General features: G+C 40.6%; 2 protein-coding genes across 9 annotated transcripts; one reads left to right on the plus strand and one right to left on the minus strand.

Annotated features, from left to right (window-relative positions):
- Nucleotides 1-681: 681 nt before the first annotated feature.
- On the minus strand, nt 682-4340 carry RMI1 (RecQ mediated genome instability 1). 4 transcript variants are annotated; one of them, XM_066988500.1, is made up of 2 exons: nt 4205-4340; nt 682-3454 (listed from the first exon to the last, which is right to left on the minus strand). In XM_066988500.1, exon 2 carries the CDS (start codon nt 3424-3426, stop codon nt 1567-1569), a length of 1860 nt encoding a protein of 619 aa, XP_066844601.1. In that variant the 5' UTR covers nt 3427-3454; nt 4205-4340; the 3' UTR covers nt 682-1566. The 4 variants fall into 4 exon arrangements, with proteins under 4 accessions (XP_066844601.1, XP_047936467.2, XP_066844602.1 ...); XM_048080510.2 differs by lacking the exon at nt 4205-4340 and adding an exon at nt 3989-4065; XM_066988501.1 differs by lacking the exon at nt 4205-4340 and having other exon boundaries at nt 682-3162; nt 3274-3980.
- HNRNPK (heterogeneous nuclear ribonucleoprotein K) lies at nt 4174-24021 on the plus strand. Of its 5 annotated transcripts, none has more exons than XM_066988503.1 (16): nt 4174-4312; nt 6377-6456; nt 6562-6640; nt 7323-7433; nt 8822-8878; nt 10403-10446; nt 11371-11443; nt 12022-12135; nt 13148-13276; nt 13763-14070; nt 14418-14472; nt 18684-18734; nt 22020-22041; nt 22119-22201; nt 22543-22712; nt 23500-24021. In XM_066988503.1, exons 3-16 carry the CDS (start codon nt 6593-6595, stop codon nt 23531-23533), a joined length of 1299 nt encoding a protein of 432 aa, XP_066844604.1. In that variant the 5' UTR covers nt 4174-4312; nt 6377-6456; nt 6562-6592; the 3' UTR covers nt 23534-24021. The 5 variants fall into 5 exon arrangements, with proteins under 5 accessions (XP_066844604.1, XP_047936473.1, XP_066844603.1 ...); XM_048080516.2 differs by lacking the exon at nt 4174-4312 and adding an exon at nt 4474-4604 and having other exon boundaries at nt 6562-6641; nt 7336-7433; nt 23561-24021; XM_066988502.1 differs by lacking the exon at nt 4174-4312 and adding an exon at nt 4474-4604.
- The last annotated feature ends 331 nt before the right edge of the window (nt 24022-24352 follow it).

Consider the following 24352-nt stretch of genomic DNA (forward strand, 5'->3'; position numbering starts at 1 on the left):
CAACATAGGTTCCACACAGCCAAAAGTTTTTGCTGTTATGGTTCTAAGTGACGCACAATTCCCAGCAGACTCAGGAAATAAAACCAAGCGACTCTCAGCATTGTGGTTTGCCCAGGTTCTCTTCAGAGGGGAGCGGGAAAGGGGAGGAGAGGAAGGAAAGGAACACAGGAATTCATAAATTTCTAAGTTGTTGGAAACAAAACCCAAGAAGGCTCATGCCTTACAAAGCTTTCCCTTCCTCCACCCCCCTCCGTTTTTACTTTACTTAGCAAATTATCACTACTTTTTCTTAGGTCACACAGAGTCCCAAAGGAAGCCTCTCCACTGGGGACAAAGCAGGGAGGCAATACCGACAATCTCACAGCAATTCCCAGTGGTCTAGCAGACATTGTTTAGATAAAGAAAATGCCACAAAAAAAATGGAAAAAGAATAATGACAATCCAAATGAAAACTTCCTCTCCCGACTACTGCTTTTACATTCTTTACAAACACATTCAATCAAGACTGCACAGACTTCTGCTGTCATTGGTCTCCAACTCCTGAAAGAATTTAGAATTGTACTAATTTCAAAGAAAATCTTCAAATTGAAGAGCAAGGAAAAGGATGAGAAGAAAAGGAAATAACAACAACAAAACAAACAAAAAAACATTTCTGAGACTCTATACACTGAACAAGACACATTTTTCTTTGAAAATGACTTTAATATGTTTACTTTTATACATGCTAAAAGCAAGAATTAAAAAAAAAAAATTAAGGCCAACATTAAGTACACAACAGATTTGTAGCACAAATATTTTAACTACTCTGTGGAGAGACTAGCTTAGCAATAACTTTAAGAGCTAACAAATAAGGCTCAAAATTAGTATCATTAATTAACATTAACAAGCCAAAAATCTATTATAATAAAATTTCTCCATTTATTAACAGAAAAGAACGATTGTAACAAAAGATTTAAACATATTTGGTGAAGTTTTTAGCTTTGTTTTGCCCTTTTTTTGTTTTTAAAGTACACAGCTTTTAATCCCATTTGTGTTTGCTTTTTAATACATGAGTATTGGGAAGAAATACTTTTTGCTTTTCTACACTTCAAGTTCCTGCACACTCTGTATCAAGTTGGCATAGTCAGACATACTCACATCTAAACAATAATTCTTTGTTTAAATTTACTCAACTGCTTTCCTCCTACAGCTACCTTTAAAAAAAAATCAGGTAAGTAACCTTTTTCAAAAACTGCAAGAAAAGAGCTGGTTTGTTATTCATTATTCACTTCCTGACAGTCTGCTCCTCCAGATCACCACTTACGGACGTGTAAAATTTTGCTGAATGAAAATGATGCATGAACATTTTAAATCAGGCTGGAACTATTTGAAAATTAATTTCAATACTACCATCATAAGAAACAAGCTGCTAAATTCCTCCCCTCAAGTCGTCTCCTCCTCTAATAGTGGAAATAGTTTTTCTACTATTTTCCCTGAAAAAAGACATACTACTTAGCCTTAAAATTTAACTTTCAACAGTCCCTTGGGGAAAATAGTTACATCTAATATGTGCAAACTTGCAGACTATTATTTATTTAAACGTTTTTTCAATTGTTCTAGGTGCCTTGTATCAACATCCTGTAGAATTATGACAGTGGCTTTAGACTGAAATGGATTAAACTCTATAGTCATCAAACAACAGAGATCTATCAGTTGTTTTTGACATTTCTCTAAACCATCCTTAATTTTCCCATGTAAAGCTGGATATTTTCTCAACATATTCATTTCAAGCACTGAAAATCCTATCAAACTTGTTAGAATATCATCAGCAAAATTTACTTCAAGATACGCTGAACCATCAGAAATTTTTCCCTTTATACCCCAGGACCCATTACTGCACCTGAGGTTTCCAGTGAGAGTTACAATAAAACACTTAACTTTCACAGTTGTGACAGCTTCTGGTTTCTTTGCAAGGAGAACGGAAAGGTATGTGAAAGGTGGAGAATCTAAATCAAGGTCACAAGCTTCTACTGCTCTGCAAGGAACAGTCTGCATATCATGCTTTGGCTGATCTGCTTCTGGATCAGTTTTTGAGAAAGATACAGGATCACTGTGTAACTGCCTGCTGTCAGAAGCGTGATGTGATTTACATCTGCTCTCATCTAAGTCGTTATCACTCTGCCTTTCTTCATGAGGATTTTCCAAAGAAAAAAACGCAGAGCTGCAGGCCTGATGTACACTGTTATGCCGTGAAAAGCCTTTCATACTATTGCCATCTCCAGCAGGTACTGTTCTTCCAAAAATCTTTTGCTTGCTGGTAGCTTCTACAGGCTTCTCTCTTTCACGCCCTTCATCTCTTCCAGAAGTGCCATTTAAAGATGAATCACTGGAGTTTCTACGTCTATGTGGAATCCTCTCTTTCGTTAAATCGATGCTTCTGTTTGTGACCACTCCTGGCACTTCTTCCAGCTCTCTTTGGATCTCTTCTTCCAGAAGAATGTCATCTTCCAAAGGAAAATCATTTAACTCCACAGGAGTTTGTTCACGTGACTGAGAGCCTACTGACACCTGTTGCAATGTATTCTCGTTGCGTGCAGGGAGTGAACCTGAGGCTGTATTAAAAATGTTGCTTCTACTCCAGTATCCACTTTCTGAAGACGTTTCGTTGTTTAAAATAACTCCATTATTTTCATCAAGACTGGCTAAGAGCTCTTCATCTGAAGGGCCTAGAGTCTGTTCTAACTCATCCAAAGGACTGAGAACAATTTGTTCATGACCAGGTTGTCCAACAGAATTAGGGTTCTCAGCTTCTCCAATTAGTCTAGCAAGGACTCTTTCCTGGGAATACTCCTCCAGAAGAGTATCCACTTCACCCCCTAACAGTTTCACATTTTCTGGTTTAAGCAAAAGGACTCCAAGACGATACGCAACACTACCATGTAAAGTGATTTTTGTTCCTGGAGGAAGATCACTATGGAGGACCGGCACCGGTTGGTACTCCATGCCCTGAATTTGATGTATCCCATCAGTTAGCTGCAGCATCAGCATTCGAGTAGGCTTTGCTTCCCAGGGCTTCGGGAATGCCTGAGTATTGGCTGTTACTTCTTCGTTCACAGTACTTTTCCCTCTTATCTTCTGCAACTGGGAATACGCTGGCTGGCTAACATCAACCAGTGAATCGATCTGTATGGAGTAAAAGCCAGACAGCTCTCCTTTGGGAGCATCCAAGATGCAATCAGGCAAAATCGGATATTCTAAATCTCTTAGATCTGTAAGAAGCCATTGCTCAAATACCTGCTTGTTAATCTGAGCTTGACTTAAGTTACTACCACTGTTTTCTTCCTGGATCCAATTAATGCACGCTTCCAACCATGTCAAAGGAACCTTAACGTGCCACGTGGATGAAAGCCAAGTTTCCACTCTTGCTGCAGTGTTAAATGTAGACATTTTCTTTTAAGCTAGAAGAGTGAAGTCCCTAGAAAAAAAAATAAACAGAAACACATGTTTACTCTCTGCAAGTAGCTGAATTTATGATAGGGCTCTCACTTGTACAATACAGCAATTTGCCCTTGATTCAAAGTTCAAATATTCTAAGAGTGGTAACACAGAAGAGATTTAAAATAGATACTCTTCTGTGGATACTAAATATAAGCACGTATTTCCAATACTTGAAGAAGTAAGCTTCAATTGGCATAAACAGTCTATGAGAGTATGAGGTAAGCATCACAGAGTATCAGGAAAGCATCAAGATCTCTACAGCCAACCCCGCTCGGCGATTTCTGCTTTCTTGTTGATTTAATTACAAGCACACCACTGAGGCCCTCCTGGCGCAGACAGGAAGGCCAGACCGAATGAATATGAAAGACGACTCCTGGTCATTTAACAACCAGAAGCGAGGACAAAAACGGCTTTTTCCCTGTTTGCTTGTTTTATTCTGGGCGCTGCCGCTAACACCCAACTGACCTGAGCAGTTCCCAGCAGAAACCGCCCCCGCCCCCCCCCCACTCACCGCGGCCCCGGGCCCGACGCCGGTTGCTGACGGGAGGGGTTGGGGGGGGGGGGGGGGGGGGTTGCAGCCCCGAAATGCCCGCGCACGCCGCCAGCCAATGGCGGCCTCGCGCGGTTTCAGGTCTCGCGAGAGCATCGCCCCCCCCCTTCCTCCTCCTCCTCCTCCTGCCTTCCCCCCCCCCCCCCCCCCCCCCAACCGGCGCTGGGCAGCGGGCACCGGGCGGGGTTTTCGCAGACGCCATTTTCTCTCCCCGCGGCCGCGGCCCGCTCGCGCTTCCCTTCGCCGCCTCCCGCCGCCGCCCGCGTCGCGGCCGCCGCCCGGCAGGTGAGGGGAGCGGCGGGGCGGCGCGGGGCCGTGCGGAGCGCCGCGGGGCGGCGAGCGCAGCCCTGCTGTCGGCGCCGGGGCCTGCCTCGCCGCGGGCCCGCACGGAGGGCGGGGCGGCGCGGGGCCGTCCCTCCCCTCGGCGCTGACGGGCGGCCGCCTCAGCCAATCGGGCGGCGGCGGGGGGGCGCGGCGGGGCCAATGGGGCGGCGGCGCTGTCGGCGGTGCGCGTTGGCGGCGGCGGGGGCTGCTCCCCTTTCTCTCCCGTGCGCGGCGGGGCCGGCGGCGGCCGCAGGTAACGGGGGAGGGGGGAGGAGGCGGAGGAAGGGGGCTGAGGCGGTTGGGCCGAGGGCGCAGCGCCGCGAGGGCCTCGCCGGAGGAGAGCGGGGTCACCCCGCCGCCCCCCCCCACCGATAACTCCGTGACGGGGCCTGCGGCTGAGGGGAGGCCGTTGAGGGACGGTTGGGTGCGGCCCGTGCCCGTGCTGCCGGCGGCGGGGCCCCCACCCCGCCCCGGTGCGGGTCTGCGCCGCCGGGCGCCTTCTTTTGTGCGGCCCTGGGCGGGGGGGGAGGCGGAGGTGGGGGTGAGTCTCCTTGTGACCGCGTGGTGCTGGCGGCTTTTCCGCTCCCGGCTCCGCCTAGCAGCGGGCAGGCGCCATTGCAGCCGCCGCCGCCGCCATTTCTGCTGGTCCCCGCCGCCGGGGAGGGGAAGGGAAGGGGAAGGAGGAGAAGGGGAGGGGAGGCCGGGGCTGCGGGGTTATGTAACGCCGCCTCCGCCCCGCCCGCCGCACCGACCGGCGGGGAGAGGGAGAGCGGGGGGAGCGGACGGGCTGGGGCTCGGTGCCGCCGTGCCTCGGCGCTCTGTCCTCTCGGTGTTTAAATATATTAAAAAATAAAAATAAAAATAACATCGCGTTCGGCGGGCTAATCCCGCAAAGTCGATTTGCAGAGCACAGTGAGTGGGAGCACCTTCAATACACGTGACTGGGGGACACACGGTTAGGAGGGGATAAGCACGCAGGACCTGAAAAGATTAAGCCCTGTGCCGGTGTGTTACGTCTCGTTCCATTCCACACAGCCCTCAAATCGCTGGGATGGTCAGAAGTAAAACAACCAGGGTCCGAAAGGGCTATGTGAACCTTGTAAAAATCCCTCTTCACTCGTATTAGTGTTTTGGCAACGTGTGGTTGAGGCTCCGTTAGCTCACATTAAGCATGCACGGAAAGGCCAGCGCGTTCTGTGAAGGCAGTTGCTCAGCAGCGGCTGGCTGTGGTAGGCTGAATGCCTCTCAGCAGTGCCTGTTGTTAGCCTGCACAAACGGGGTAACTATAACAAATGAACAACTAGCTGAGAGTGCGTTTAAAAAGTTCAGTCTGTCTCACTTTTCTCCTTCGTGGAAACCAGAGTGAGCGTCGACTGTTTCTTGAGGAAATTGAAATTACACAATAAAATACTGTTTGAGATACAGGTTTGTTCCGCAGTGCTGTTGTAGAGATGTGTTTTTGGAGAGAATAAACTGTAAAATAATCTGTTCTGTCTGGGCTTTTAATGTAACTTAGAAGTGTTCCCAGACGGACTGAACAAAAGAAAGTATGCTGAAAAGCCAATTAGTACATTGATACAGGATTGATCAAATAAAAGAAGTTCTCTGATAACTGTCAGCATTATTTTTTTTAACCTTTTTTAATTGGAAATTGTTTAGAACTGACATCAGGAACATATTTTTGCACAGCATCCTTTTAAAAAGTGAATTCTAGATATGTCATATAACATGTTGAAAATAGGGGAACCGTGTTATTCTAAGTATCCGAAAATCTTTGTTAGTAAACAAAATTACTTAAAACTAGCAAATGACTGAAAGCTGCCTTAATTCAGACTGTAATTGATTATCTGTAAATTTACACTTACAATATTTCCTCTTAGAGGAGTGTTTGGCCTTGGTACGTTTTCTCATTTATTAAGAAAAGCTCTGCAATGAAACTCAGGTCAAACATCTGTTTTTCTGTCTGTAGCGAGAATCGTAGCTGTAAGTGAGCAGAGACATAACTGACCTATGCTGTTTTCATAGGCTCGTGAAGCAATAGGCTGTTGGATTTTGATCCCGCCCAGAATACTCGAGTTTTTCCTCCGCAAGGATATATAACAGCGGTAAGTTCCAGAGGCAGGCATTTCTTTTCGCTTTTTCTCTTTAGTAAAATGGGCAATTTGCCTTTTCACAAAATAGGTATGCTAGCTCTAATATTCTTCCAACAGGTTTTGTCTACCCACCTAGGAAAAAGAGGTAATGGAGACTGAACAACAGGAGGAGACCTTTACCAACACAGAGACAAATGGTAAATTTTTTAAAGGACTATTTCTTTCTAAAAAGAACCCTTCAAAATATTCTTTAAAAGATTTTTTAATGCTTTAATTGTATGAAATATGCTTTTCTTGGCATTAGTTTTGCATTCTGCATTAAATGTATTCATATTTGATTAGCATGTGTTGCATGCTTTTGAAGCATGAAAACATAATTTTTCTGTGGACATGTTTTAGAGAGAGCATAAGTAGCTGTGGGTATGTAGAAATACTATTAGGCATATTTTTAAACTGTGTTTATTGCAGGAAGTTAGGGTGTTAGTGTTGAGTTGGTTCGTGACAGTTTTTCCAAACAGTTTTTGAAACACTGCTTTCCTGTTATTTCACTGTTACTTTGGTGTTGGACAAACTACCTTTGAACTTTCCAGTTGAAAGATTTTTTTCCAATTGTGTTTAAAAAAAAAAAAAAAAAGTCGATGGTGCTGCACTGTTTTAAACAGCGCGTTGTGAATATGTCAATAACTAATGTAGGTATGGTATGTAGGTTCATAAAGTAAAAACCTGTCTCCCTGATGTGGATACTTAAAGTAGACATCAGAAATTAATGCTGAGCTAATTGGAAGGAATGTGCTAGGAATACAGAGCATAAACATGACATCCGTTCCATTTTATCGTGACTTAGAAAGTTAAATAAATGTTTGTGTTTCCCCCCTATGGACCTCTCTACAGGCAAACGTCCTGCAGAAGATATGGAGGAAGAACAGGCCTTCAAAAGATCTCGGAATACAGATGAGATGGTTGAATTGCGCATCCTGCTTCAGAGCAAAGTATGCTTTTTATTATCACTCTGTTGTTGCTTATTGTGTAGCTAAAGTCAGTGGTGACAAAATGTATGTTGGGATATATTTTCAGAAAGAACATTGATACTAAATATAAATAGGAAAATTTTTAATTGTGCACGAGTAGTAGTAGAATAGTATTGTGATAGAATTTTCTTCAGTGATCTTCTAAAGGTAAGTCATTGAGGATCTGCAGATTTATTTTTAAGGGCTCTGCTTTCTGAAAAAATAAAACAGCAGAAATGAACATCTGTTTTTCTTACATTTAAGTGGGAGGTTGTTATTTCAAGGGGGGTGGTTGTGTGTTAGTCTTCAGAAAGGAAGCGGTTTAGAGGAACGATCAGCTAGTGATTATTAAGTACAGTAGGTAAGATGAGAACTCGTCTGGGATCTTAGTAATTTTTCCCTGACCAATTTCCTAAATCTATTCAAATGTACAGACAGGAAGAAATGTGGGAGTAATGCTGCAGGGATAGCAATAGTTTCATTAGCTAGTGTGAACGGTTATGGTAAAGTTGCCGAGTATGAATTTTGTCTACTGTTTACATTTATTAAACATAATTTATGTTGTTTGAAGTATCTCACTGTTTTGTGTTGGCATGGGGGAGTATTATCTTAACTCTGTGTGGCATTTCTGACCAATAGTCAAGTTGCGTGGAAACATTTGCGTGCTGTTAGCCTCAGGTATGAACCATTTAATAAAAGCCATACTTTCTGCATGTAGTCCTTGAAATAACCTGGTAAAAATGCGGTTTTGCAATTACTCTTCCTTAATACCTGCTAGTTTATTCCCGATGCTTTTTTAGAAACCTACATTGAGACAAAGGAGATGTTAACAGTCACCTTTCCAAATGTACTAATCTGAAAAGTTAGTTGTCTTACATAGGTATAAACAAAAGTAGCCCCTGAAATTGTCAAGAAACACTTGCAGTGCAAAATTGACCGAATATAACACTTCAAAAGAAAATAATAAATTAGGGAAATCACTGACGTTCATAACGTTCATGGAATTCCTTTCTTTTTTTTTTTTGTCAATGGTCTCAACTATGAGACTGTTCTAACATGGGTGGAATTGTCTAGAAACTTGAATTTGGAATTGAAATAATACTAGTTGCAAAACTGAGTATTCTTCTAGCTAAGTGCAGTGGTAAGAGCCGTTGGTCTTTTTTTTTCTTATGGACCGGCTTTATCAATTTGTTCCTATTTGATTTGAAGCTTTCAAAAGAAGAACAAGTACCTGCCTGCTCTTTCCCTTCCCTTCCCCTCCCCTCCCCAGCCGACAGGGTAGGGTAGAGTAGTACAAAAATAGATGTATCATTCTTATTCTGGATACAGTCTGTGTTGGCCAAGTGTAACTTCTGAAAATTCTTTTCCAGAACGCTGGAGCAGTGATTGGAAAAGGTGGCAAAAATATTAAGGCACTTCGTACAGACGTGAGTATATATGAGTTTGAACTAATCTAACACCAATTCTTTCAGAGCACTACATCGAAAGCTTGGTTGCGTGCAGTTTTAGAAATGGGACAATTCAACTCTAGACATCAATATTCTAGTTACAAGCCATTTGTAATACTTGTTAGAGTAGGTAAGTTAGTTCTTCAGTTTGTACTGTAATTACAGCCCAGCTTGACTCATGTGGGAGGAGAAGTTTACATTAAACCTCTTCTCTTTTGAATAGGATTCCACTAAATTACACACTTCAAATGACTTAACATCCTAATGAGAAATATTGACAAAGCTTAATACCCTTAATTGTACCATTTCCCATATGTGTGAATCAATTATAGTGCTACTGAAACCATTGCAGGTGGCTGGCTTAACCCAGTGATAGAGGAATTCTTCAACTTCCTTTAAAAAAAAAAAAAAAAACAACCTCCCCCCCCCACCCCCCCCGGCCCCACCCCCAAAATGGCCCATCTGTTCCTTAACAGCTTGCACATCAAACACAAAAACATTAATGTTAAATTTGCTTGATTAGAGTATAGGTATAGAACAGCAAAGAAACATTTCATTCTGTTACTTGGAAGTATTTTTAAACAGTCATGACTTATATGCCTATTCGCATTTTATAGTGGGTTGACTCTTGTGATTAGACACATGTTCTACGTTAATGTTACGTATTTATAAAACTTGGCAACGCTTCTTAAATTCTGTTTGTTTACACTCTTGCACTTAACATCAGCTACAATTTCAACAGTTTTTTTCAAGCAGTACTCTGTTCAACACAATATTTGGTAATATGTCATTGCAAATCAGTTCCAACTGAGGTCATAAACTACAGCAACTTCCTAGAACTGAGGTTGAAGCTGAAATGGTCAGGAATCATACATACGCTCTCTTTGGCAGCTAATGGTTTTTTCTTTTTTGTTGTTTTTTTCCTTCTTTTTTTTTTAAAGTAAATCAATACATCCACCTAAGTCCAGATAATTTAGTTTGGTCTGGAAAACTAACTTTCCCAATTTGCCCGAGGATTCAGTAGTATCAATCTCGACAGGTTTTGTGTCTACCCTCATGAGCCAGCCTGCTTACTGAAACGTCATACGATAACAGTAAAAAGTAGTTCAGTCAGATCAAGTGACTCATTTTTAAGGTCCATACTGTTAAGCCACAGTCGATGTAGCAATCCGTTATTGCGTTAGTCTTCAGAACAACTTAAGCTTGTTTCATTAATTGAGAGTAATGAGTATAGTTTGTATTAAATTAAAATTTATTGCTTTTCCCCCTTTTCCCTCTCCTTGTTTTTTTGGCCATATATCTCCGTTGCCCATGTACTGGATCGACTTGCCCCTGCGTTGCCCACCATGACGTTGGCCCATCCGCCCCTGAACGCCCATGTGAAAACCCTGGTTGGCTATGCCCAAAAATGTGCTCGTTGCCAAACGGGTACCATACTTGACAACTTCCGATTGAATACCCATGCCCAATGCCAACATCCACGAACGCCAATGACCAATGCAGTACAATGCCAGTGTTTCAGTCCCAGACAGCAGTGGCCCCGAGCGGTATGTCCCAACAGTTTATGCCTCACTGCCTGATTAGAAAGAGAGAAATGTATTTTATTACCTGCCTTTTATATAATTAAATAGTATCCCCTTATAGACGGTGTATTGTTTTTTTCAAGTTTTCTGTCTTATTTTCCCCATTAAGTCTTTTTGTCACTGAACTTTTACGTGAGTTGCCCACCCAAACAATCCACTAATTTTATTTCAATGGAAGGAGCACAGCTTCAAGTGTTGCATATTCGCTGCATTGTAAATCAGATTGTTTCAAAGTAGTCTCTCGCTCTGTCTTTGTGGCCCACCTTGCTCCCTCAACATTGCCTGTTCATAATTATTTCTGATGAAATGCTAACTCTGGTTCACTTTCCTTCACTTCTCATTTGTGTTGTCTTTTTTTTTGTCTTGCATTTGTATTTGTTTTCTTGCAGAGCCCATTAGTAATCTAATTTCTAACTGGTCTCATAACCTTACTCCAGATACAGTGTTCACCACTTGCATATCCCCACTTTTACTACGAGAAGGTGTGCCAGTTTTACCAATGTAATAGCGAGGGTATCCTAAATTAGTGGTGGCGGGGAACATGAATATTCACTTCTACTTTCAGTTCTGCGTCAATTTCTTGCCCACTTAATCTAAGCCCTTCCAAAAGTCCTTTCTTTCTCTCTTTCTTTCTCTCTTTCTCTCTCTTTCTCTGCAAGACCTACCAAGTCTTTAATGTATCAACCATACATATTGGGCATAAACAAAGAAAGATGCATGTGTTCTAAATTCAGTAAACAGGTTTACTTTAAATGGGGAGTATTAACTGTAAGTTCTTCTGTGTAGCAAATCTTGTTAGAATGTTGTGTATGAGTATGAATACAAAATTTACTTTTACTTTTTCTTTTCCACCATCTCTGTATTGTCTGGCGCTGTGGCTTCTGACAGCATCTTGAGTATAAGTGCAGATATAGAGACAATTGGAGAAATCTTGAAGAAGATTATCCCTACTTTAGAAGAGGTATGTATCTTAACATGCTTCTTCCTTAGAGGTATGAGGCTTGCTTTTAAAACGATCATTCTAGATGATTTGCTGCTTACTTTAATACATGAAATTAGAAAATAAACAACACAACCCTTTTAAACAAGGGGTGTGACGGTATAATCCTCTAACTACATGATGGTGTCTTTTTTGGTAGAGGACAGAGAGGGTCTTTAATTACTAAATGAATATTTAGAACAGCCTTCCCCTCCCCGTGGCTTTTTGAGCACTTGCCTCCTAATAGGTTTAGTTTGAAGTTAGCTCTATGGTAATCTGTATCCTGCCTTGGTTTTGAAAGCATTAGAGTGTCTGGTATCTTCCTAAATGTGTATAGAAAGTGTGCAGTGTAATAAAAGTAAGGAAAACTGATCTGACGTCAGTTCATGTTCAGGCGAGGTGCTAGTCTGTCAAGGGAAATACAGGTATATAATCAATAAATTAAGTTATACCACCATGTGTGGTGGGGAAAAAAAAATCCTGAACAAAACCCGAAATTATTATTTTAATGTATTGAGGCTAACATTTTTATTCTTTTTCTTTATGCGTCTTTCATGCAGTATCAACACTACAAAGGCAGCGACTTCGACTGCGAATTAAGACTTCTTATTCACCAAAGTCTGGCAGGAGGAATTATTGGCGTCAAGGGTGCTAAAATCAAAGAACTCAGAGAGGTACTGTTTTCTGTTGTTCTTGATTCAAATTCTGTTCTATAAATAGCTTAGTGGTTTGTGTTCATAAAGAGCAAGTGTAAGTATTTTCTGTGCAGTAATTCCTTTTGAACGTACTGCATATGTGATTTCTGTGTTCTGAGATGAATCTGAGTTGAAACTTCAATGCAAACCTTCAGAAATAAAGAGGTGGTTAGTAATAGAGCTTAAACTTTCTTTTCAAGCTTTTAAGCAGTGTTAGTGGTGGAGTAGTGTTTATAAAGGATCATTTTTTGATGAAAATGGTGCTCATCACTCCTAGAAGGAGCTGCTGCCTAGACCAGATTCCTTGGAGTAGCTGGATATGAGAAACGATTTATTTTTTTTTTTCTCCCCACAAACTTTCATGATGGTAGTTCAGTATATGTCTGTGTATCATTCTGAAACTTGAAGATCATTGTTTTCTTTAAGTGAAGGAATGAGGTTTTCTCCTAAAGAACTAATGGTCTCTGTGAATTTAAAGACCTGTGTTCTCTGTCCTTCGGTGGCATTGTGCTAGAGGCCATTTCAGGTCAGTTCAGGTATAAGCTGATAAACCTTTGTGTGGGCTGAGGAAGGCAAGATGGCTAGACATAATTCCAGCAACATTGCTGTCTTGCATCAAAAAAATGTTTTTCATGTCACATGAAGGTTAATAAAACATGAGCTTCCAGTGCATATGCGATCCTTTTCCTAGTATTTAATTGAAATATGGCGAACATAAGACATAATGGAAAGAAGAGAAAAATTGAGCTTTTTCCTTCTTCAGACAAAAAGATGTGATCACAAAGCTTTTAAAATGTGTATTCCTAAAAGCAAATTTGTTGTGGGAACTTTAAAACAAGCAAGCACTTGAAGTGATTGGGAATTCAGTTGTCTTTTGGATTGATTTTATTTTTCTAATTAATACGCATCTTAACCCATTTTTATTTTTGACAAGTTTATAAAGTTGTTTAATTATATTTTTTAAATCTTGGCTACTTTTTCTTTTCAACAGAACACTCAGACTACCATTAAGCTCTTCCAGGAGTGTTGTCCTCATTCAACTGACAGAGTGGTGCTTATTGGTGGAAAACCTGATAGAGTTGTTGAATGTATCAAGATTATTTTGGATCTGATCTCTGAGGTAATGTTCATTAAATTTAATTTTATTCTTTCTTTGGTATGCGTGAATGCTAAGGATTGTGTGATTGGAACATTGCATCTTTCAGTTTCCATTTTGAGTTCAGTACCCCCCACTTTTCCAGCAACAAAGTGTTGGACTGTTACCACTTTTTGAATTTACTGCTGTTTCCTAGAATTGTGGCGCAACTTACGGGAGAGGGAAGCAATTTTTTGTACTAGTGGTCCATTAGTCACGCCTTGCCTGTCATTAAGATTCAAAAATTGAAGAGGGAGACAAATACCACTGATAAGCAACAGCAGTTTTTCTGTTGTAGCTAAGTTCCCAGGAAAACACATTATCTCCTCTTTTCTTACCAGCATTGTGAAATCAAAAATAAGTTCTAAATGCATAAGTTCACTTCTGTACATGTAATATATTTAACTAAATATGCTAATTACAGTGGTGCTAACTTGCTAACTGGGGGGTGGTGTTTTTTATTTGTTTTAGTCTCCGATCAAAGGACGGGCCCAGCCTTACGATCCCAATTTCTATGATGAAACATATGACTACGGTGGCTTCACGATGATGTTTGATGATAGACGGGGACGTCCGGTAGGCTTTCCAATGCGTGGGAGAGGAGGTTTTGATCGAATGCCTCCTGGTCGTGGTGGCCGACCTATGCCTCCGTCAAGAAGAGATTATGATGATATGAGCCCTCGCAGAGGACCTCCACCACCTCCGCCAGGTCGTGGTGGCAGAGGTGGCAGCAGAGCTCGTAACCTTCCTCTTCCTCCTCCTCCACCTCCTCGTGGCGGGTGAGTTGTTGCATAAAGGCATTGTACAAAACTCAAGTTGTGTACCGTCTACTGAATTGTATTCATGTTCCTAGTGTTTGTTTCACACTTCAATGTTGGTGGTGATTATGCAAGATTGTGCGCAGATTGCTGTGGAGTATTTGGAAAAGTATAGGAATTTATTTGCTACTCTGTAGCAAACTGCCAGGACTGTGATCAGTAGTTGTGTAATGCCCTTTGTTGTTCATGACTTGGCTAAATTAGTTAGAAATAAAGGCGTGTGAGACTCAGGAATGTGAAAATCTGAATTGGAATATATAAAACTAGTTTACAGTGTGATTTATTTGCTGCTGCTTTTTTCATTTTAGAGATCTGATGTCTTATGACCGAAGGGGCAGACCAGGAGACCGTTATGATGGAATGGTAGGAGCTTAAAATTTGGTTTGTTGCATTTCATTAATGCACTGAATGCCTGAATATACTGTTGCTGAACACAACCACTTAAATTGGGGACATGCATAGTTCTGAAATTTTGATGTGATCAAAATGACTTCTCTATAAAAATGATCACTCCTGTGTAGGAGTGTTGGAAGGATAAAGAGTATCTGAGATGTGATCCGTTTTCTTTCTTTTCCCCCCCCCCGCCATCAGTGACACAAAGTTTGACTTTCCTCTACTCTGTAACTTTTCTTCGCTGGCTATTTTTTTTTTTAAGAGAATGGCAGAAGTAGGAGTTGGTAGGTTTCTCAGATGAAGAAAACATGTCAGAACAGTTCTCTTAAATTGTTTGGTTCATAGAAGCATTCTTAATGCATATCTTGGAAAACATGGAATAACACAGAATGTAGAGTAGTACCAGTGAAGAGCTCTAGGTGATCTTGGAAGATGATTGCTCTTTTAATCAATTTTTGTCTATCTGATGGTTTCTGTGGTTGCAAAAGCTGTCGTAATTCCGTATGTTACGAAGCCAGGGTCACTAATAAGTTGAATGCTAAATGAAATTAGGTACATTTAATCATGTTAATGCTAACATCTGCTTGAGGGGAGAACAAGTCTCATAACTTCTGGAAAAGGGTACCCTTCTGTGCCGTACTCTGAGTACAGCTTCCCCAGCAGTCATGTTCAGTTGTACTAGATTCCTGGAAAGAGAATTATAGGTGTTCGTGCTAACCTTTTTTCTAACTTTGTTGGCCACTGTTCTTAAGATGGCAGATGAGATCTTAAATTTTTGTATTATTAAATGAATGAACAAAAAAGAGGAGGCATCAAATTGGGCTATCTAAATGGGCTTTACACACTTGCTCCTGGAAATAAGACTGGAAGTACATGTTACAAGAACATTGGATATTCACTAGAAATGTGAAAAGGAAAGAGTTGCACTTCCTGCTACTCAATGTCCTAAAAAATTGGAAGAATCGAGAAATATGCCTCAAGTTCTTTATCAGTATTTATATGTTTGCGAGATCAGTTTTTGTGTTTTCACACTTGCAGCTAGTAAGGTTCATGCCAGTGCATATAAACCAAGTAAACCGCCCTTGCCTGGGTATCTGGCTGAGCACAGTCCTGACCAGCTGTATTCTCAGACAGTAATGTGTTCTAGTTTTATTCCATTCCAGGTAGAATAGAAAATCCATTTCGTCTGACTATTAGCAGGTTGGCTGTTATTTTCTTGATATGAATGTTGACAAGTAAGTGGAATCATGTCTGCTCAATTCTTGTGTTCTAAAAAACAATTTTATTCACAGCAAAGCTCCTCATAGTTTTGGCTGCTTAATGCCCAGGTATGATAGTCTGCTTCAAGTGGGGACTGCTCCTCAACACAAATTGTGTTTAATTTCTAGTTTTCGTTAACCATAAGCATGGTATCCTACATGGCAGACAAGAAGTTTTCATGTGGGTTGTGAGGCTGGAGTTGGAAGTGTCGTGGTGGACACATAAGGTCTTCCTATGCCACCATTGGTTTCATACAAAAAATATTCTGTAGCAAAACACTGAAAGTGAACATCATTGTGAATTGTTAAGTAATGCATGGGAAAGGCTGCTTTCAGACACCATAAATACTATTTAGAACAGCTTCTATTTTACATAGATATTGGAGATATTGAATTTACAGAAATCCTCATATTTTGCTGGTTCTCCCAGTAAAGGAGAAAACTTGCAGTAGTGAATTAAGTCTGAATGTTGAACCATTAATTTTATGGGATTCCTGAGATAAGACAAAATTGACAGCCTTGTAGATTCTGAGGTGCAAATAACTCATTTTTATTTTAAAATATAAATGCTAATTTCCCTTGCCGATGGAAGCCTGGATTACAGTTGTAAACTGTTGGAAAAAGTTGACTGGATTTACTACCTTTGTTCTGAATGTTTTTCCTGAACAACAGCTCTGTGTTGTTCCTGCAACAGAAACAATATGTTTCAGTCTGTAGCTACTCCAAATCAAATGCATGTAGACTGCAAAAAGTATTCTGAAAACGGGGGAAAAAATTTCTTTTTAATGTCCCCATTCACCATTGGTCTTTCAGATGCGTAACTGAACACAAACCTATAGGTATGGGTGGAAAGTAAGGATGTTGTGCATTAACCCCAGTAGGCAGTGAATCACCACACAGCAGCCCCTCACTCCCCCTTCTGTGGGATGGGGAGAGAACTGAAAAGATAAAAATGTGAACTTGTGGGTTAAGATAAAGACAGTTCAAGAAGTAAAGCAGAAGCTGCACGTCAGGAAAGCAAAATAAGGAGTCTGATGGCTACTTCCAAATGGCAGGCAGATGTTTAGCCATTTCCAGGAAAGCAGGGCTCCATCATGGCTAATGGTTTATTGGGAAGAGAAATGTTGCAATTCCCAAAGTCCCTCCCTTTCTGTCTGCCCAGCTTTTGTTACTCAGCACAGTGTCATGTGGTATGGAATATACCATCCCTTTGGTCAGTTTGGATCAGTTGTGTCCTGGCTGTGTCCCCACTCAACTTCTCACACACCCCCAGCTTACTCTTCAGTGGGGCAGTGTGAAAATCAGAAAAGAGTGTGACTCTGTAAGCGCTGTTCGTCAATAACCAAAACGCTTGAATGTTACCAGCACTATTATCATCATAAATCCAAAGCATAGTACTATACAAGCTGCTGTGAATAAAATCAACTCCATCCCAGCCAAAACTAGTACAGAGGTGGCATTTAAACAAGCGTTCAAAGCCATTTTGTTCTCTCTTTTTCCGTTGCCTCTCTTTAGCTCATTTGCTAAGGTACTACAGCTTTTTAAATAGTAAACATTTTAAAAATTGGAATTAATAAAAAAATTTAGTTGGAATATGTCTCTTAAATGTACTATATCTTTACAAACTTACATGGAGTGCGTCTCCTTTTTTTAACGTGCTTTTGCTCCTTCAGATACTTCCTAGTTCTTGATTTTTCTTAGCATATGTATGTATGTGTACACACATCTCTGTATAAACACTGCAGAAAAGTTTCATGCACTTAACAATGCAAAATAATCTTCATGTTTAAGAGATGTGACATGAAGCATGGAAAATTGGTAGAGTATTTCACATCTACTTATCCAGCTAAATGCTGGAAATATTGTAAGGAAATTTCACTCTTCTATGTAACTCAATTTTGAGAGAGTGTTATGGTAGCAGGTTTTGACATGAATGAGGACTGCTGCATCTTCTCATTAGGTGTAAAAGTTAATAAATTACTATTTATACTAAAGTCTTTGCCTTACCCCAGTGGTGTTTCCAGTAGTTGTTCCATAGTACCAGCAGTCGTTAGCACAAATTAGTTTGTAGATTCTGTTGTGTCTTAAGATATCCTGCACTTAGTGTTTTAGAGACTGTTTTTAGGTTGCACAGATGAACTTTGTATTTCAGTGTGCTACTTAAGTTCTGTTTTACATAATTTTTAACCCTGCAAAGGAATCTACAAACTATTTTTGAATCATTTGCTGATTTTTCAATATTTTTTGTAGAATTTTGAAAGAACAGAAAGCCATAATCTTGTGTTTTAAAAACATAAATTTCTGATGTAGTTAGGCAGCAGTATATTGCTAGCATATTTGCTATATGAGATACATAGAAATGAATTAATAGAACATGAAAAGCAATGCCTTTACTACTTGACCTGCTGTTGGCATCAAGGTAATCACTGATAGAGTTAACCAGTTTACTCTTATTACTTAGAAGTCATATCTAATTTAGCTTTAATAAAAGCTTTTTTTTTAAAAAAAAAAAAAAGCACATAGGAGAAACGCAACTTTGGTATCAGAGTAACGCTTTTTGATACATAGCTTTAGCACTCTAAGATGTTCTTAAGAAAAAATCCAAAAACAAGCAAAAAAAAAAAGCCTGTTCAAACTTTGCTGTTAGCTGTCTGGTCACAAGAGGAAAGTGTTACACCACAGAAAGAGGGAAGAAGTTACTGTGACCAGTTACAGTTCCCTTTAATTGAAAATAAAAGGGAACAAGTCTTGTAATTGTCTTAAGCTTTTGAATCCTTGGTGTAGTATAGGTGTAGTTCAGGAAGATGTTTCCCCGTACCTGTTTGTAGGGTGTTTGCTTGCCAAATTACCTACAAGTCTCCATGATATGGATGGAATTTAGATTTGTTTCCTCTTTTCTTCCTATTTTGTTTTGTCTGGAAGATGATGCAGTGTCATGTGGATGCCTGTGATGACATGCAGCCACCAGAGCTGGTGAGTGTCTTCAATTTCTTTTTATTTTTTTTTTCAAAATTGTTTTATTGAACTGGTTAGTTGGTAAAGGAATTTCTTGAGCTTGAATACAGTCAGTAGCAGCTTGCGTCTGCTGAAAATCCCAACACTGCTCTTCTTACTCAGAATTTATTGGCAGTTTGTCCTAACGGTGAGTCCTGTACAGGCATGTAATATTAAGAGATGCGGAAGTATGTGGCAGCACAGCCAAAAGAGAGGAACTTTTCTGTTGCATCGCTTCTTTTGTACGTCATTTTGGCATTCTAAACAGTAATGCTTTCTCCATAACTGATGCACTGTGACTGCACACATTTAGGTTATATATTTTGGTTCAACTTCATTATGTTGTGTTTTTTCATATATCAAACAGGGAATATTTAAAGTAGCCTTTTACTTAAACTTGTGAATAAACTGCCAGGCTTTATTATCTTTGTATGTGAGAATATTCCATTTGATTGGAAGGGACAGGTTTGAAGAATGAAAGTTCCAGCAGGGTTCAAGTGTTCTTGCTGTCAAGTTGTCAAAAGTACTGCTGCATACTAAACATCAGTTCTTAGCTCACATAAACACTGCAGCTGTAATTACTTATCTGCTGTCAAATTCATGTGCTGTCCTGTAGTTTCAGGAGGAGAAGCAGAAATGGTAAAGGAAAGGAGTATAGTTCAGCTGAAAAAAGTGATTCTGTCATAAATATCAGCAGTATGCTGTTCTGGTTAGCTTCTCAAGTCTTAAGTAGTGTCCCTTATTCTCTTGTATTTTGCACTTTACTACAAACTCTGTTTTGCTCAGTTATAATCTGTAATTCTAAGCGATATGATTATACAAAATGGGTTAGTTGAGAGACAGGCAAGGAAAGGCTGAGAGAGCTGGGGCTGTTAAGCCTGGAGAAGAGAAGGCTCAGGAGATCTCGTCAATGTATGATGTCAGTGTACCTGAAGAGAGGTTTGACAGAGGATGGAGCCAGGCTCTTTCCAGTGGTGCCCAGCACCAGGACAAGAGGCAGTGGGCAAAAACTGGAACACAGGAGGTGCCCTCCTGATCATGAGGAAGCACTTTCATGCAGTGCAAGTGATGGAGCACTGGCACAAGTTAACCCTAGAGAGGTTGTGGAGTCTCCCTCCTTGGAGATACTCAGAAGCCATCTGGGCGTGGTCCTGAGCAACCTGCTATGGGTGCCCCTGCTTGAGCAGGGGGTTGGACCAGGTGGCCTTCAAGGGTCCCTTCCAACCTCAACCATTCTGTGATAAGCTTAACATTTTGGTCCAAATAACTTCCATTTTGATGATCCAAAAAGGTAGCAGGTAAAAATAGTTTTTTTTTGGAAACATTATTGCATTACAACTTCTGTAAACTGGTAGTTGGAATGGGTTGACCCTAGCTGACTGCCAGACTCGCCAAGCCGTGCTCTCACTCTCCCTCCTTAAAAAGACAGGGGGAGAAAATAAGGTGAAAAAGCTCACAAGAAGAGATAAAGACAGGGAGATGGCTTACCAGTTACTGTCATCCGATTTGGGGAAGATTAATTTATTGCCACTTCAAAACTGCGTAGCATGGTGAGAAACAGACAAATACTAAAAACACTTTCCTCCCCCCAGGTCCTCTTCTTTCCAGTCTCAGCTTCAGTCCCTCAATCCTGGGTCTTCTACCTCCTTCCCAACCCAAGCAGTGCAGGAAGGATGGGCCATGCTGCTCATAACAGCTCCTCTCTGCCACCCCTTCCTCCTCACACTTCTCCCTGATCCATAGTGGGGGCCCCTCCCTCAGGATACTGTCCTTCCCCAGCTACACCAGTGCAGGTCGTTCCTACAGGCTGTGGCTCTTCACAAACTGCTCCAGAGTGTGCCCTCTGCATGGGGTACAGTCCTTCAGGAACAGACTGCTCCACTGTGGGTCCCTCATTTGACACAGTTCATGTCAGAAAAAACTGTCGGAGCTGTTCTGTATGGTCCACAGTTCCTGCCAGGATCCTGCTCCTGTGTGGGTTCTCCATGGCCTGCAGCTTCCTTCAGGGCACATCCACGTCTTGTGACATGGGGTCTTCCGTGGGCTGCGCTGTGAATATCTTCTCTGACATGGTCATCCATGGGCAGTGTGGGGGCAACATCGTGCTCTTCTCCACAGGCTGCTGGGGAATCTGCTCCGGTGCCTGGAGCACCTCCTGCCCACGCTGCCCCCCTGCCATCCTTCTTCACTGGCCTTGGTGTCTGCAATATTGTTTCTCTCACATTTCTTTTCTGTACTCCTGTCTGTCACAGCTGATGGACAACATCTTTTACCCTTTTTTAAATATGGTGTCGCAGAAGTGCCACAAGCTCTGCTTCTGGGTTGGTTCAGCTCTGGCCAGCAGTGGGTCTGTTTTGGAGCCAGCTGGAACTGGCTGTATCGGGCACAGGGACAACCAAGGTTTCTTCTCACAGAGGCCACCCGCACAGTCCCTCTGCAGTTGAATTCTAAAGAACTATGCTTATCTATTCTGTGCTTTTATAGGAAAACAACTAAATGAGTTTTTGTTTGTTTAGAAGGTACTAGGTGGAATTAAATACTTGATGTCAAGTACCAGTCTGCAAATGCTAAAAATAAGCCGAGTGCTCGTTGAAGTGATTTGGATTTGGTACTTGGCTGTTTTAGCAGAACAGAAATAACTTGTGTCATGATTGTCTGTTTTAAGACAGAAAGGACTGTAGTTTAGTTTGAATTGAGAGACAAGTTACAGAGCTACATTTATAGCTGAGTTGTGTTTTCCTGAAGATGTAGGATGAGTGATGTAGGAGGACTGACAGTCACTGGTAAACTTCTGGTCCTCAAACTGAGGCTTTCGTCTCTCCTGAGCTACATTGGTAGTGTGAATAAAGCTGTACTCAAATCTCCTGATTGGAAAGTTAGTTCAGTCATGGGTAGGTAAGCATCAAGAGCTGTCTACCAACAGCTGAATTTGTAAGATTGCTTGGTAAACTGGTATAGCTAGATTGTTAACGTCATTTTCTGTTGAACTAGAGGTTTTGACAGGCAGGTAGACTTGGCAGTGCTAGGTTAATGGCTGGACTTGATGATTATAGAGGTCTTTTCCAACCTAAATGATTCTGTGAGACTTCTACCCCTTTTTGTTTCTGGTCTGCCCTCTTTTCCCCGGTATGCCTTTGGCAGTCAGGTGGTGGGTTAGGATTTCTGTGTAAAATAGACTCAGCAGTTAGTAGTGTGTTACTGAAAATGAAAAGATGTTAATGAAGCATGGCTATTCACTAAAGTGTTTTTTTCTTTCTGTTACAGTTTGAGGGTGGCTCTGGATATGGTAAGTTTTTATACAGAACCTTAATAAGTAATTCGTTAAGAAGTTACTGAAGAGCTTGATGCATACGTTTAAATCAGACTATTCTTATGCAGGGGGCCGTGGTTCATACGGAGATCTTGGTGGACCCATCATCACAACACAAGTAACGATTCCCAAAGATGTAAGTAAAGTTAACTTACTTTCAATCTGTTTCTTTAAAAAAAAAAGTCGCAGAGATGCACAGAACAATTTTATTAATAATCAATGTTGAGTAATAAAAATGGTATATGTAACTTTTTTCCTTTTTTTTTTTTTTTTCTTCATATGAGCAACCACTTGTTCTAATTTTATCTCACCTGCATTTCTATACTTAATATTGCAGGAAATGTTTTGAGGCTTTAAAAGAGTAAACTGCCATTGCAGCTCTTGAAGTCATGGAAGCTACTGAAATAGTGCTGGGACTTTTGTTTCTGTTTTCATAGCGAAATATCAGGAAGTGACTGCTTTTGTTTTCTCTTCTAGTTGGCAGGATCTATTATTGGAAAGGGAGGCCAGAGAATCAAACAAATACGTCATGAGTCAGGAGCTTCGATCAAAATTGATGAACCATTAGAAGGCTCAGAAGATCGGATTATAACTATTACAGGAACACAGGACCAGATACAAAATGCACAGTATTTACTGCAGAACAGGCAAGTTGAAAGCTTGATGTTGGCCTTTTTGTCGATTTTACATTGACTTTCTTCCTGGTACATTCTGAAGTTCTCTGTGATATGGTTTTTAGAAGGCAGGTTTTAAGTAACTATTTGAACCTAACCTCTCCAGTAGTAGTTCTGCCATGATTCTCTTCTGTTCTCCATTCTAACTAAAACGAAGACACCCTCAAAACTAATCTTGCTGGAAGACACCTTAACCAAGCAGTCCTCTCATTTCTCTGGTGAAAACTGCTGCAAAAAAACCTACTTGTAATAAATTACATAGAGCCTGTAGAAAATGTAGAAGATTTCAGTGGATGTTGGTCTAGTTCTGTGTGGAAGACTAGTGATTTTGTTGTTTTTAGATAACTAAATTGACAACAAATCACAGTCTGCCATATGGCACAGATCATGCCTCTACAGGACAAGTTGAAATCGATTTGGTGCTGTTATGCAGCATTTCACACCTTGCTGGCATTACTTTGTCTTTTCTGCCAAATACTAACAGCTTCAGATATAACTTGCATAGTTTTTCTTTATTAACATGTTAGGTATCATAGCAGATTTTACTGTTTAACTTGAATGTTGGCTTTAGATTACTAATATGTAAATGTGCCTAAAATATTCATATACGTATAACTTTTAGCCATTAATCTTCTATGATTATTTTAAAATTTATTACAAACTTGTAATTTAATCTTTTCTAAGAATGTCATTATGAATGTTGATGCAAGATGTATGGTCAATCATTCTAATACATGCTTTTTTCTTTTTTCTTTTATAGTGTGAAGCAGTATGCAGATGTTGAAGGATTCTAATGCAAGATTATTTTTTCTTTTTTATAGTGTGAAGCAGTATTCTGGAAAGTTTTTCTAAGACTAGTGAAGAACTGAAGGAGTCCTGCAACCTTTTTTTTTTTATCTGCTTCTGTTTAAAAAGCCAACATTCCTCTGCTTCATAGGTGTTCTGCATTTGAGGTGTAGTGGAATCTTTGCTGTCCACCAGATGTAATGTTTTAGTTCTTTACAAATATTTGGGGGGAGGGAAAGGGTGCGCGAGACTAACGTGAAATTTTGAAACAGCAGCAGAGAGAGTGAATTTTATTTTTGTTCATTGTTGGTGGTAAATTGTAATGTTTCTCTGTAACTATTGTGAACACCCTGCTTTTATGTACACTGTACTTTTTTGAAGGGGGCAGAATGCTGGTAGTCCACGTGTCCCTGGCATCCTTTGAGAGCAGTGTGCAGAATGTAATGCTCTTTTGTAAGAAACGTTTTATGATTTTTAAATAAATTTAGTGAACCTACTCTTGGTGGTCATCTTTCTTTAGATATAAATAAGGTGATATCTAAAATCGATACACTCTTCTTTTCTCCCCACAAGAAAATGCATACATGACAGTTGCTGTTAAGCTTGCTCTTACGCTTCTTTGATATAGATGGAGTTCTGTGTTCTTGACAAATTAAAGAAACCACGTGAAAACAATGGCTCAGCTTTGCTGTTTGGGAAAAAAATGCAAAAATACTCATGCAAACTGTGTGTAAAATTTGACTTTTTTGCAAGTGTTTGGCCCTCTTTGCAGTACATATATATATTGGTGACAGTATATAAATAAAATATTTAAAAACTTTGTGATG

Source organism: Anser cygnoides, chromosome Z (assembly GCF_040182565.1).
Source record: "Anser cygnoides isolate HZ-2024a breed goose chromosome Z, Taihu_goose_T2T_genome, whole genome shotgun sequence".
NCBI lineage: Eukaryota > Metazoa > Chordata > Aves > Anseriformes > Anatidae > Anser > Anser cygnoides.